This window comes from Sinohyriopsis cumingii, chromosome 6, assembly GCF_028554795.1.
Source record: "Sinohyriopsis cumingii isolate HCF-2022 chromosome 6, ASM2855479v2, whole genome shotgun sequence".
NCBI lineage: Eukaryota > Metazoa > Mollusca > Bivalvia > Unionida > Unionidae > Sinohyriopsis > Sinohyriopsis cumingii.
Genome location: NC_142966.1, coordinates 1,210,306 through 1,226,700, shown reverse-complemented (window position 1 = coordinate 1,226,700; position 16,395 = coordinate 1,210,306). Strand labels below are relative to the sequence as shown.

At 36.5% G+C, this 16,395-nt stretch overlaps 1 protein-coding gene across 1 annotated transcript in view; it reads right to left on the bottom strand.

Moving 5' to 3' along the window:
• LOC149796262 (U3 small nucleolar RNA-associated protein 18 homolog) overlaps positions 1-12,874 on the bottom strand; it is a 50,760-nt gene extending 37,886 nt beyond the window's left edge. The window contains exons 1-3 of the mRNA XM_089960897.1: positions 12,613-12,874; positions 3,306-3,412; positions 247-339 (exon numbers count right to left, since the gene is read on the bottom strand). Coding sequence (XP_089817023.1) covers positions 247-339; positions 3,306-3,412; positions 12,613-12,813 — 401 coding nt within the window. The 5' untranslated portion in view covers positions 12,814-12,874. The remainder of the gene's footprint in view (positions 1-246; positions 340-3,305; positions 3,413-12,612) is intronic.
• Positions 12,875-16,395: the final 3,521 nt, after the last annotated feature.

The following is a 16,395-nucleotide window of genomic DNA, read 5'->3' as shown; positions in this document are numbered from 1 at the left end:
ACTGTATGGATACAATATAATGGGATACATGACCATACCAAAATTATATCAAATACTTTGTTATACTGAGGTACTGCACAGTGAGGGACCACTGTATGCATACAATATAATGGGATACATGACCATATCATTATTTCAGATACTGTGTTATACCGAGGTACTTTATAGCAAGGGACCAACACAATGTTCAAGTTCAGTTGATGATGCAAAGATAAACACAAAGACTGTACATAAACAGGTACTTACTGTGCCTTTAACCGACTTGTATATTCTTTCTTGGATAAATCTTTCTTCTCCTTTCTAGACAGTCCATGTACCTTGCTTACTTTGACTTCAATCCTGAATGAAATTGAAATTTCCTTCTTTAGCACTAATACAAGCTGTATCTACATATTTAATTCTCAACAACCTCTATGTACATATTTAATTTTCAAGAAGCTATATGTGTATGTTAAATTCTCAAAAAGCTGTAGGTACGTATTTATTTATTCTTCAACAAGCTGGATTCAGTATTAAAAAAATGAGTATCACTGTTGCAAATGAGGATGAAGTAGCTAAAAATAAATCTTAATATTTTAAACTGCAAAAAAAGAAGCTATTCACATCATCAAAATCAATATAACAATTATCTACCAAATTTTATAAACTCTACCTATCAGAAAAATGATGTGAATGGCCAAATTACAGAATGACAAAGTTATAAAGTTATGACAATGAAAGGCCAAAGTCGTATTTTTCCAACAAGTGGTACAGGTAGGTACACCTGAAATGAGTCACCTGACTTCATTACTGAACAACTGACCATTTCACGAATACAGCCAGATATCAACAACCAAGCTGTAGTACAATAACATATCATAACAACTGTCTTTGATACGCTATGTATGATAATACTATACATATATAGAGAATCTTACATAAGTGCTCATTTCAAATTAAATTTATGAAACAAGTCTAATAATTTTTATCCTTTTACAAACCTTGGTAAGCAAAAGATTAAAAGTATTCCATGAGATTTTATATATTGTATATCTCATATTCTGCAGAAAGACACACTCTTCAATCTGATGCTAGATCACCTCCTTATGAAACATGCATCTAACCAAATATAGAGCCCATCACAAATAAGTGTTAATTCCAAGTTTAAAATGCCCTCAAGCGTGACAACAAGCTTAACAAATAAGATGCAAGATCATCTCAGAGATATAAATGAATATCACTCACAATCAAAATCATTCAAGATGATAAATGCTTACATACCAAGTTTCATCAAAGCCCGTTCAGAAATAGGGCCTCTAGAGTAGCAACAAGCCCTACCAGTTAAATGCAAGATAAGCATATGTCACTCTAAACACTACTTATATACCAAGTTTTATCATAAATAAAGAATCTAGAGTGTTCATAAACAAAATGTTGGCAGATAAACAATACAAGATTGTTGACAGACTCAGGATTATAAGTAAAAACTGAGAGTCTGGCATTTAAAAAAATCTTCCAGTATATTAATCTGAAAACTTTATAAATCATTATCAGCCTTTGTTACATTTATGGCATTACCTAGAATACATGACAATGAGTTGTAACAAAAATATTTAAGAAAACTAGCTGGAGCTTTCTCTAACATCAACACTCAGTTTAACCCTTTACCTCATAGAGCATAGTTACAAAGTGTAGCGTGCTATAATTAGAACACCTGTTACCTATTCGACTCCATACGCATACGCCTGCCTGTGAACTGTTAAGCAATGTAGTGTATGTTATGTTTAACAGCAATTTTAACCATTTTACATTTTTGGTACACATCTATTATATGTGGAAAAATTTAAGAGTAAAGTTCGATTGTTATAGCTGTGTAATTATTTTTCACGGAAGAATTTTTAATGTGCTTTAAAATCTTGAGAGAACTCGTTCACCGTCATGTCAGTGAGGCTGCGTGACCAACTGTAGCTGCCATTTCTCATACTCGAAATTTACAAGTTTTTCATCTGCATCTATATCACTAAGTCATCTGAATTTGATAATTTATAAAAACTGCTGCCTACATCAATATCAGAGCTTTTACCTAAGTTATTGAATCTTTCACAGTTGTGATTCTAATCGTGAAAACTTTGTAAGTACTGAATGAAATATGCGACCACCATTTTGGAGAGTGGAGATTACAACCCAGTTACTTTAAATAGCAGATATTGACCAGTGCATAAACAGTGACCACATGATCTGACGTAATTGTCATTCGCAGAAATAAATGTAGTATCTAATAGGGGGCTTTTCCCCGAAGGTGATGCTATGAAAACCGGCTTAAAATGGCTGATGTTTACATCCAACATCAAAAGGCGCTTCCACGTGACTGGAGTAGAGGCGTCAAAAGGCGCTTCCATGCAAATGGTGTAGAGATGTCCAAAAACGCTTGCATGAGGTAAAGGGTTAAGAAGAGTCCCTTGTTGGTACTGATAATCTACTGGCCAAAAAAGAATTTCCAGGTACAGGTATATTTTACTGCTGTTTGCTGAAAGTGTGTCTCACATTCTAGAGCATTTTAAAGATAACGAAGATGGCCACTGTGGTTGTCGTATTGGATGCAAAATCAACACCATTTATATAGGGCAATAACAAGATTTTCAACATGGCTGCCATGGCAGACAAATTGGATATATGCTTGGCACCATTTTCATTTAGGACATCATCATATGATGAAAAGATTTGTTGATACATGTACGACCATCTGCACGTGTAAATTTCCATGGCAATCCTCCAAATAGTTTAGGAGGATTGCCATGGAACTCGCTACATCGAAATAATATATAATATACATAGACCACCCTTGGGTAACGCTCTGCACAGAAGCAAAACGCAAGTACATTTTATTTTTCCAAAATAAGTTGAAAACTTCACACCTAAGAAAACAAACATGCTTACAAACATATCATTGACCCACAGCATGTCATCCCGTAATATTCTTTTGTCAGTGAATATTAAGGCTAAAAAGAGATTCATAAGGGTTAAGTCAAGGAGTAAGAACATAAGACATACCTAAAAACAGAAGCTTTCTTTGCAGTTCAACTATTCAAGCCAGGTTCAATTCAATTCAACAGGACATTAAGTGGTCAAGATTCAAATGCTGGACAAACAGGAAAAGACAGCAAGGTCTAAAAGCAGACTGAGAGAAGGAAAAGTGGACATAGCTCATTTCTGTAAACTTAAGTAACTACTTCAAGACATCCCAGTGATAACTTAAGTAACTACTTCAAGACATCCCAGTGATAACTTTATTTATTAATAACGTTATTAAATTCATGGCAAAACACCTTTCAACTAAATCATCGTCATCCTCCCAAGCTGGCTTGCGATGTTCTCCAGTCAAGTCAGAACCTGGCAGCCGATGTCCATGTTTTGTCTTCTTTTCTTCCTGGAACTGCAAAAGTTACAAATTATATTCAATATTTCTTAAGAGTCCTCCAAAGAATTACTACAAACATTAAGGTTATTTATGATAAAAGACTCTGTTGCCCTTAAAATATGTCAACACACATTTATTTAGGTTAGTCTACACTTCTTTACATGACAGTTCTACATCATAAATGGATGACAATTACAAATGGATGACAATTACAAATGGATGACAATTACAAATGGGATATTTTATCATTATATGGATATAAATTTAATCAAATATTTTTCTACGTTTGTGGTGGATTAATGACAGTGGACAGAATACAAGATGCCTATCTGTACTGGACTGAATACAAGATGCCTATCTGTACTGGACTGAATACAAGATGCCTATCTGTACTGGACTGAATACAAGATGTATATCTGTACTGGACTGTATACAAGATGTATATCTGTACTGGACAGAATACAAGATGCCTATCTGTACTGGACTCAATACAAGATGTATATCTGTACTAGACTGAATACAAGATGTATATCTGTACTGGACAGAATACAAGATGCCTATCTGTACTGGACTGAATACAAGATGCCTATCTGTACTGGACTGAATACAAGATGTATATCTGTACTGGACTGAATACAAGATGTATATCTGTACTGGACTGTATACATGATTACTATTATGTACTGGACGGAATACAAGATGTATATCTGTACTGGACAGAATACAAGATGCCTATCTGTACTGGACTGAATACAAGATGTTTATCTGTACTGGACAGAATACAAGATGCCTATCTGTACTGAACTGAATACAAGATGTATATCTGTACTGGACTGAATACAATATGTATATCTGTACTGGACTGTTTACATGATTACTATATGTACTGGACGGAATACAAGATGTATATCTGTACTGGACAGAATACAAGATGCCTATCTGTACTGGACTGTATACATGATTACTATTATGTACTGGACGGAATACAAGATGTATATCTGTACTGGACAGAATACAAGATGCCTATCTGTACTGGACTGTATACAAGATGCCTATCTGTACTGGACTGAATACAAGATGCCTATCTGTACTGGACTGAATACAAGATGTATATCTGTACTGGACTGTATACAAGATGCCTATCTGTACTGGACTGAATACAAGATGCCTATCTGTACTGGACTGTATACAAGATGTATATCTGTACTGGACTGTATACAAGATGTATATCTGTACTGGACTGAATACAAGATGCCTATCTGTACTGGACTGAATACAAGATGTATATCTGTACTGGACTGAATACAAGATGCCTATCTGTACTGGACTGAATACAAGATGTATATCTGTACTGGACTGTATACATGATTACTATATGTACTGGACGGAATACAAGATGTATATCTGTACTGGACTGAATACAAGATGCCTATCTGTACTGGACTGAATACAAGATGTATATCTGTACTGGACTGTATACAAGATGCCTATCTGTACTGGACTGAATACAAGATGCCTATCTGTACTGGACTGTATACAAGATGTATATCTGTACTGGACTGTATACAAGATGTATATCTGTACTGGACTGAATACAAGATGCCTATCTGTACTGGACTGAATACAAGATGCCTATCTGTACTGGACTGAATACAAGATGTATATCTGTACTGGACTGTATACAAGATGTATATCTGTACTGGACTGTATACAAGATGCCTATCTGTACTGGACTGTATACAAGATGTATATCTGTACTGGACTGTATACAAGATACCTATCTGTACTGAATTGTATACATGATTACTATATGTACTGGACTGTATACATAATTACTACATGTACTGGACTGTATACATGATTATTATATGTACTGGACTGTATACATGATTACTATATGTACTGGACTGTATACATGATGCCTATCTGTACTGGACTGAATACATGATTACTATATGTACTGGACTGTATACATGATTACTGTATGTACTGGACTGAATACAAGATGCCTATCTGTACTGGACTGAATACAAGATGCCTATCTGTACTGGACTGTATACAAGATGTATATCTGTACTGGACAGAATACAAGATGCCTATCTGTACTGGACTGTATACAAGATGCCTATCTGTACTGGACTGAATACAAGATGCCTATCTGTACTGGACTGTATACAAGATGCCTATCTGTACTGGACTGTATACAAGATGCCTATCTGTACTGGACTGTATACAAGATGCCTATCTGTACTGGACTGAATACAAGAAGCCTATCTGTACTGGACTGAATACAAGATGTATATCTGTACTGGACTGTATACAAGATGTATATCTGTACTGGACTGTATACAAGATGTATATCTGTATTGGACTGTATACAAGATGTATATCTGTACTGGACTGTATACAAGATGCCTATCTGTACTGGACTGTATACAAGATGTATATCTGTACTGGACTGAATACAAGATGCCTATCTGTACTGAATTATATACATGATTACTATATGTACTGGACTGTATACATGATTACTACATATACTGGACTGTATACATGATGCCTATCTGTACTGGACTGAATACAAGATGTGTATCTGTACTGGACTGTATACATGATTACTATATGTACTGGACTGAATACAAGATGCCTATCTGTACTGAATTGTATACATGATTACTATATGTGCTGGACTGCATACATGATTACTACATGTACTGGACTGTATACAAGATGCCTATCTGTACTGGACTGAATACATGATGTATATCTGTATTGGACTGCATACATGATTACTATATGTACTGGACTGTATACATGATTACTATATGTACTGGACTGTATACAAGATGCCTATCTGTACTGGACTGAATACAAGATGTATATCTGTACTGGACTGTATACATGATTACTATATGTACTGGACTGTATACATGATGCCTATCGAGGGCCCAAAATTAGCGGTAGTCCACTAGCCTGAGGCTAGCAGATTTCCTGTCAGACTAGTAACTTTAATAATGTTAATAGTCTGATGGGCTAGTAAGTTTTGGTTATCAATAGTCAGTGTTTGTTTATGCCATTCCCTAATAAAGACTTGACTTAGCAGATGTTCTGTAGAATCAAAGCAGTTGCCATTGTAAGCACAGTCATAAAATATTAGCATGAGAAGATGAAGTCAATTTCTGCCTCAGAAAGGTGCGTTTCTATAACAAGAATCCATCCGATTTTGTGCATTTCACTTAACTGAGCAAATTATGGTCCCGTCATTAACAACAGAAGTTTGGTAATGAATCCTAATTAATCTGATAACAAATTAAATGAAAAAATTATGTAGTATCACACTTGGATCACTTGACCACAGTAACAAACTACAAAGCGGTATACCACACAAAAGAACACAGCAAAAACTATTCAAAGAAATTAGTTTACAATTTTTTTTGTTTAAGGTTCTTTTTTTTTTGCTCACTACCCAAATGCTCCAACAGTCACAAACAGGAAACTACATATGTTACATTTTTATCGAAATAATTATAAGAATTAGATCAATTTATTACGATTACATTATTGACTCATCCTTTCCATACAACTACTTTTTCTATGATGATAAGAATAGGTTTTATATTTTTCCCTTACAAGAATGAACAATTAATTGAATACACGTGGAGATATCCAAGCAGAATGCCTTACATTTATTGGGAATTAAAATTTCTGAGCATGGGCATCTAAGATTTGAAAATTGTCCACCTTATTATTAATTTCAACAATACATTGAGGTTCGATAAATTAGGAACAATTACCAAACTTACGACTTATGATACCGTAATTGGAGCTGTTAAATACAATGCGCCAAGTGTCAGATGGCTTTGTTTGATGGGAAGACACCTTTTCCAAGCTGAAACTAACACTATCTTCTGATGCTAATATTTTATAACAGTGTTTACAATAGCCACTGCTTTGATCATGAAGAATATCTGATGAAGTTTGGTCTTTGTTTGGGAAAGGCCATTTAATTGTGGGAGGGGGGCAAAGATACATGTTTTGAAACGTGTTTCTTGCTCTGACTTTCTTATACAAAGGACACTGTGCCATTCCTTTTCTTTCTTTAAATAATTTGTGTCAGCTATACTATAACATCTCATATTTCAAAACAAGGCACAATTCCATCCTTATAAGACAGGCAAAATGTGGCATTTGACAGGTGTTCAGCCACTGAAAAAAAAGCAAAAGTTGAATAAGAATGATGAGGAATAATTCTTATGATAGGGAAAAGCATAATGGAAAATTTCAGAAGAAATGGACAAAAGAGAGGGAATCGCTGAATTATAATGAGGAAAGGAATATTATGTGGTGTAACTGGTGTACGCAATTCGTAAAAACAAACACACAGAAAACATCCAGTTTTGTTGCGGGTTGTTGAATCAGTAAATGTACATGAAAGCTGTGTGACATTGTTTTGCGAACAGGACTAGTAAAGATTTGGCAGAACTAGTAAATTTCTCAATATACTAGTCCTTCTGTCTACAAAGAAATTTGTGTTAAATTTGAGCCCTGCTATCTGTACTGGACTGTATACATGGTTACTATCTGTACTCAGAGATCTCGGAAACGCTTAATTACGCGTATTTGGACGCCAATTTTTGATCTGGGGCACAGAAAATCACTGAGACGGGAGTCCTCCATACGCATGTAATAAGTGTGCGACAAAATTCAAAGACTTGCCAGTCCTACTTCAGCCACCTGCTTTGTGGGAAAATGTGCTGATCAAGTAGCTGTGCTGATATTTACAATGACAGAATTCAGTGACTGAAAGACCCCTTGATGTACATACATGTTGCCATTATAAGAGTACATCAAAAAGAAGATGATGCAATAGCTGGGCGGCCAGTTCAAAGGCTTTTATTAGATTGTCTGTTTTCATACATCATCAGGAAAATATTTTCAGAAAAATATACAAATCATTGAAAGCAAAGCCAATGTATTATTTTATTAAAGATTTAACTGTAAACTGCAAATTATGTAGGTCAGAAACATATGGGACAATGCCATGTTGTGGAATTCACGAGATGCGCTTTAAGGTCTTAGCTGTTTTCTGACTTTACATGTATTTGCGAAAATACGGGGAAAAAAACAGCAAATCAGATACTATTTAACCATTGCCCAAAATTACTACAAGGATGTAGACAAATAAATAAACCATAAATTTGCAATCCTGTCAATGGACTGTTGTAATGAAGCTATATTAAAGTGAGTGATTACATTATGGAAACCTCTCCATCTAATAAAAGATGCACTCACATCTGTGTTGATTCTGTAGGAAAGAAGGGACTGCAACGTTTGATGGTGGGACTTATATTTTTACCAAACTGGGAGTCCTGTACTCCTTGTTTTAAAATCCTAGCGAGATCTCTGTGTACTGGACTGTATACATGATTACTACAAGTACTGGACTGTATACATGATTGTACTGGACTGTATACATAATTACTATATGTACTGGACAATATACATGATTACTATATGTACTGGATAGTATACATGATTACTATATGTACTGGATAGTATACATGATTATCTGTACTGGACTTTATACGTGATTACAATATGTATTGGACAGTATACATGATTACTATATGTACTTGACTGAATACAAGATTACTATTTGTAGTATACATGACATCTAACGGTTCATTTTTTTATTACTCCCATAACCTGGCTGGTCAAAGGGGCACCACTAATGACTTTGTGATAATCTCTCTCCATTTTGCCATTCTCCACAGTTCATTTGGGAATCTGCAAAATCCATGCCTGTCCATGCTTTGATGTTATCTTCCCATCTCTTCTTCTCTCTTCCTTGCTTTCTCCTTCCTCTCACTGTGCCCTACAGGATTCTATGACAGGCCAGATGAGTGTGAGATGTGACCAACCATCTTCGTTTGCATTTCTTTATGGTAGCAGCAGATCTTCATATCATCCATTTAATTGCTTTTCAAAACCGACTAACAGCTTGCAGTTAGCTGTAATCATGTTCGAATAACATCTTACTCATCATCTACCGAGATGATCCACTGACTGCCACAGATAGTATAGTGAAAACAGGTATTAAGTGGCCTGAATCACTTTTATCAATGAAAAATTAAAATTTACATTATAAAAAATTTGTCGCAAGCAACTTTCGCCAGTCTGTAAAAACTAGTGCCACTTTCAAAGTTCTTTCACATCTGGCAACAAATGCAAAGCCTAACAAAGGCCCTGCATTGGCGTATTCAAGACTACTAGTCACATCAACACATCCAATATTGGAATGCCACTGGAATTCAATTGGAACTTGTTACATTTAAACCTGTGATAAACTTCTGTGACAATTTAGAATTTATAACACATTACTGTAAGTTCTTTTTAAATTTTCACTTTTTATTCTAGGAAAATAAATTATTTGTTGAATTTTACACAACTTGTTGCTTTTTGCTCTTAGTTTAGTACCGAGGAGGTGTAACACTCTCAACTAAATCTGGATGAAAGAATATTTTAGTGAGATAAATGAAAATAAGAGTACACAATACATAATGCACTAATCATGCTATAAAAATGAGATAATATTGTTTTGCTTCAATAATTTGGCACCATAACTTCATAGTCTGTAGTGTACTATCATATTTTCCTTGAATAACTTACACGAACGCAATAAAAGTGTGCTCATGAAAACATTAACATGACTGAATATCCAATGACCAGCACCATGGAATTTTCCCAACTGTCCTCATTAAAGTTTTAGTGTACACTCATTTACCAGCATTTATTATAATAAATTCCTATGTTTCCTTAATTTACTTTCCAAAATAACCAATCATTAATTAAATGATAACTTGTGTATTTGCATAAATTAAGTCTTTGCAGTATTTAATGAAATCCCAAAGTAAACTGAATCTTCCTAGCTAGAGTCAAAATATGTTATGGCTATGGCTGTCAGACATTTTACACTGTCACTTGGAAGACCACAAACTTTAAATGTTTTCATCACCAGATGCATTGTTTTCGAACAGACAGTATTGTTACCTTACAGTTTTATTTACCTTTAGCATCTTTGATCACTGCTAGTGCCAACAGAGATGGGTGGCCATCTAAGAAGTTTTTTATGACCAAGATTTGTGGGACACAGATGCTATATTTGCAACAACAATGACTCTTTTCACCACTTCAAAACAAAAGTCCCTTGAAGGGAATTTCCAGTAAATCAAGATAAGACCATTTCTTCCATGATGAGTGTTGAAACCAACTCTGATATTTTCAGCAATGCCAAACTTTCCAAACTTGCTGTAGTGGAGTATGATAAGATTTTAAAGATGGCCACTGTGGAAGTCATATTGAACTAGACTTCATAAGAAAACTGTCACGAAATAACCCATGGTGTTCTGACTGTTCATTCAGGTGTAATGATAAGATTTTAAAGACTGCCCCTGTGGTGGTCATACTGGATGTCTGAGCAGCACCATTTTTGCATAGGACCAGCCAGACATATATAATAACTTCTGGTGAAAACCCTATGGCAGTATTCATTTTTGTTCAGGAGGTATAGGAAGATTTTAAGATAGCCACTATGACAGCCATATTGGACATTACATCAGCACCATTTTCATTTAACACCAACTAAACATCATAAGAAGTATTTCGGTGAAGACCTCATAGTAATATTATGTTTAGTTAAGGAAGAGAAGCTATATTGGACATTAGATCAACACCATTTTCAATTAGCCTTCTGTATGTTTTAGCAATCTCCCACATCTGAGGCAGATGCTCTAATCACTTAAACCACCGCAACGGTCTCCATTCATGAGGAATGATAACATTTTCAAGATGGCTACTATGTTGGCCAAATTGGAAAATAGATAGATTGGCACCATTTTCATTTAGGACCAACTAGATACTGTAATGTGCCAGTGTCAAAGCAACCTGTTAGTCTTACAGGTAAGACCTTGATGCTGATATTTATGGTTTGGGAGTCAGGGTCTTACTGCCTAACAAACAGCGCTGTGTACTGTGTTTTGATGTAGACTAACATCGTAATGAAAGTCTAATTTTCAGGAATATCTCACACAACTGGCAACTAAAATAATGGCACTTTTCTACAAAGTAAAGTCATAATGTTTTAGTCAGACTTTACTTCTGATGACTTTTCTCTAATAAATTCAAATTCTCACAAAAGAAATGGACCTGTTTTAAAGTTTTGTTAGCCTACATTTCAGTTGACTGGAAAGCGATGAAAACCGGGAATGACGAAATTGGGTTAAGTCAAAATATTATTCTTTAACAAAGCAAATAAAAATATATTATGTCTATTGGAACTGTAAATTAATGTTTTGTTTCATTCAAGAAACATATCTGCCACATGAACTGACTTAAACATACTTCGGCATACCTCGACTATCGTTGCATTGCAACAAATTCAAATGTATGTCAATGAAACATGAAAATGCATCCATTTGCTAGTGTCATATTTTCATTCCGCCAGGATAAAATTAAAGACAGCACAGCAGATATATTAATTACACATAAGTTAGTGGAAGAGTGTCGATATATGCTGCCAAATGTGTGAGATATTCCTGAAACTCTACTTGTTCCGATGCCAACGACATCGGAACATGCTATACAAGGCCGTTATTTGGTTGTTGTTATAGGGTTTAACGCCATTTTCAGCACAAGATAGGCTAAACATGTCGGCCAGTATTAATGGTGGAGGAAGAACCCGGGAAAACCCCGGAAAGAACCACCGACCCACGAGAAGCCACCGGCAAGCTTTCTCACATATCCACATTTGCTGAGCCCAAGACTCGAACCCACGCAAACAGAGGTGAGATGGCAGTGATCTGTGACGGAGAGCGCTTTAGACCACTCGGCCACTCGGGGCCCCAGGCCGTTATTTGGATAGTAAGACATAGCAAACTGGTAAATTCATTAGGAACTGTGCATGCTTCAGCAACATTTTTGTTGGTATCACGTGACTACTGCACTGACTTGTGCTCTCTGCTTGGTGAATCAGGCTTTCTTCTGGTTGCTGTTACAGTGACAGGTTTCTGGTCATTGTTTTCAGAATAAAAAAGCTGAAAAGTTTGTGTTCTTTCGCTTTTGTATAAGCATTATTTGACTTTCGTGTATATTTTCGATCTGTTTTCCTACAACAACATTGGAAATGGATTATTTTTTTAAATGAATAATAGTGATACCTTTTGCGTTTGTTGGTTTAGACTCTTAACAACATCTTCATCGCCACCGAGAACAAGTGATTCGAGAACTCGTTCCGCTTCATCTTTTGGTTTGTCACCAAGTATTTCCTTTCGGCTCTGTTTTTGCGTGCTTTCATCTTTTGCTATAACTGATTTTCCTTCTCTTTTGTTTACAGACCTCTTTAAAGCCCGACGAAGCATAATTTGTGAAGAAAATTTGAACGAATTCACGTGTTGATTTACGGACAGATTTATGGTAACGTAAAACGTGCCTTATTCGGAATACTTTCTATTTCATTCTAAAGAAAACTGTAATATTTACGACATACTGAGGTCTTACTTTTCCACGTTTAAAATTATAATCAGTAGTTTTAATTACCCCATTTATATAGAAAATAGACCAAAATTCTGTAAAAACTAGTCACACAATGTAAGACATAGCATATTATATTTTTGTTTTATTTGTTATGTCCTACTACCCAAATAACAGGCTTGTATAGCGTGTTCCGCTGACGGTTGACATCGGAACGAGTAATCAAAGTTTCAGGAATATCTCACACACTTGGCAGCCCATATCGACACTCTTCCACTAATTGATATGTAAATAATAAACTTACCGGGCAGTCTCAGACCCCGACCGTACCATGGATGCGGGGTTCCTCGCAGTCTTAGACCCCGCCTATATATTTCTTTAATGCCATCTCAGCAGCAGTTTCAACTGCACAACTGAAACTGATGATGCGATGGCATTGAAGAAAGCTACCAGCTATCAGTGCTGGTATAGCTGCAAGAAAGTGGAAATATACCATTCATTTTGGCTGTGTCCTGAATAACACCAGCAGACAGATCAAGTCTAACACCGGTCTTTGATTGGGCGTCATTGAAGTGCTCGAGTTAACGTTCTGTCAGTGATAGTTTATTTGGGCCTTGCAACGCTATGGATTTCAGAGATATTTTTATTCCAGAAATCTTTTTCGATGCTGACTGTAGCTTTTTAATCTGACCAGGGTAACATTAACGTCATAATATGACATTATAATATAACGAGCGATTTAATTACTGGTCGAATCCACCTTCGAGTAACACTCGGATGGCTTTGCAATGGAGCACGAGTGATCTAGTTAAATGTCTTCAAATGGGGCTTCAACGATTCTCATAACCAACACCTTCAAGAAGCATTGTTCTGTCTGACAGTATAACAGCGATTGCTCTATAACCTCCAGCGGGCAGTCGTGCTAAATGAGCTTGGAAGTGTATATCAACGCCTGATTGTCTGAACAAATCCAAGTGTCCCAGTGAGAAATAATAGATCGGATACAATGTTGTGAAATCCGCTCAGATATCTGCAAACCAGAATCAACATTTTGATCACTCCCCATGATTCTCGTCAACCGATGATAAGCACGTGCAGCATGATTATTATCAAAACTCAGCAACATTTTTTCAGACGGTTCTTGATGTCCGTTTATTCTCAGAGAAACTCCTAATACCCCAAGCGTGTCAAACACCATTGAATTTCGTTCCTGGCATTTTCCTGAAACGCGATGAATATATGTTGTGGTGCTGACATCCCATGCGATGATGCTATCTGCCATGTCAATAACCCAACAACATTACTTTAAATACTGTCTGTGGTCTTCGTCAACCACGACAGCGTTCATTTACCACCTGAGTCCATGAAAGAGATCAGCCGTTGTTCTTCATTCAGCGATGGAGTCATTGTTGGCATCCATAACGAAAGTTTTAGTAGTATTACTTTGCCTGCATCAACCCCAGCATCACGCCATATTGCATCATTGTCTGTGGCTTTTCTTACAAGTACCACGGTGTATTTAGTGCCAAATATAACTTTTCTAACATGTCTGCGGAATCCAAAGATATGTGATATTGGAATTGCACATGAAAATTCTTCATCACCGTTTAACATTGATCGACGTGATCCAAATCTCAGGTTGAAATTTTCATTCATCGATGCAACTTCAGTATCCAGATGCATTCGGTCTCACGTTATTCCTCTCGGGCTGATAAGTGGTATCCTTCGCAAACATGATTGACGGACCAGCTGACCTCGAGTAATCGTCGCTGTATCGTGCAAGGCCAAGTATCGTCGTAGCAACGTCAACATTTTCGAGACATGATTCAACATTCTTTTCGTCAGTCATGTATGTGGCACTGTTAAATAACGCCATGACCCCATGATTGACAAAACCAATTCGATTACCAATTCCGTATGCTGTATTATCTGCTTTCAAAAGTCTACATTTGATCTCAATGAATGCCTCAGCGACCAAGAAATATATACGTGTATCCTGAACTTCGAGCTCGATTCTTCCTCGTGAGTCGGGTACACGCGCATCATAATAATAATACTGATAATCACGCACTGATTCATCCTTAAGGACTGGTGCGTCCATGTCAAATGCTGGATCAGATACACGCTTGAACATTTTATTATATTTGCTGTCGTCTAACACGAAGATCACTTCCTGCTATTAGATTTGCAGTTATATTCTGAGGTTTTTTTCATCAGCTAATTCTTTCAACCGTTCATGTACAGCTTGACTTATTATTTTACTGACGTTTGCAGGCATAACTTCGGTGCTGGATAATTTTACTGCGTGAGGTCGGACTGCTAGCGGTCTGCGCATTAATCGTGCTAGTCTATTCTTGATTGCAGAGAACGCTTTACTAGCAACATCACCATCAGTAACAATACTTTTATCACGAATAATGTCAATAGTTTTCCTTCCTAATTCTTTTGCAATCATTATTGCTTTTGGGGCTATCCTTCTGAATAAGCCCTGAAAAACATCTCCGAGTCCATCTCCGTAGGTAACTTTATATGTTGGCAATCGCGAATTTATCACTCTAACCATTACAGGTCCACGTTGAGCATTATGTATTATCATCTTATTTTCGTGTCACTGATCTAATTTCATCAATCAATGCGGTAATCATCAACGATTACATCAATGAGGTACCGATAAACATTAATGCCCACGATACCGCCTGTAAATAATCTCTGACAAATAGAAGCTGCTTTATTAATGATTTCTGGGGAATTATTGCCGACTCTTCTTCCCCAGTCAGAATGTATAGTCTATCAACATCGGCAAGGACGTTACTCATCTACTGTCTGGTTAAAAATGTTAAAATAATTAACATCTTCCTCAGATTTGACCTGCAGAGTATTAGCGACGCGATATACATCCTTAACCCAATCCTCAGATTTTAGAGTTTTAACATATTCTGGTTTTACATAACCCATCTCGAGCACGATATCCATACGCGGCAATAATAATTAATTGGTTTGGGTCCCTGAGAACGGCAATACCTTCCGGCGTAAATTTATCTATAATGTTAGTTCTAACGTTTGGCAGCGGCGATGGCTCAACATCAGGCTGTGGTTGATGGGGTTGCCATGATGGTGGCTTAGTTGCTCGAAGACGGACAGCAATATCAACAGGCAGTGTCTCAAGATCTTTTTGTGCTGCCTCAATTGCTGTAACAATTTTCTTGGTTGGTTCGATAATTGGTTTAAATAGCTGTGCTGTACCTTCTGTAAATTCCACCTGAGACTCCTGATGCGCTTGTAATTGTTGCCTGAAAGAATCACGGACGGGGAGATATTTCTTAATTTCCTCTAGTCGCTGTTGAGCTAGTTTAGCTGGACGAGATTCCATGGTTAGCGTAGATGTGATGTAATAATAATTTAATTACTCCACCTGACCTCGTTTTTTACCCTTACACACACAGCAGCAGAGAGTGTGACAACCAACAAGT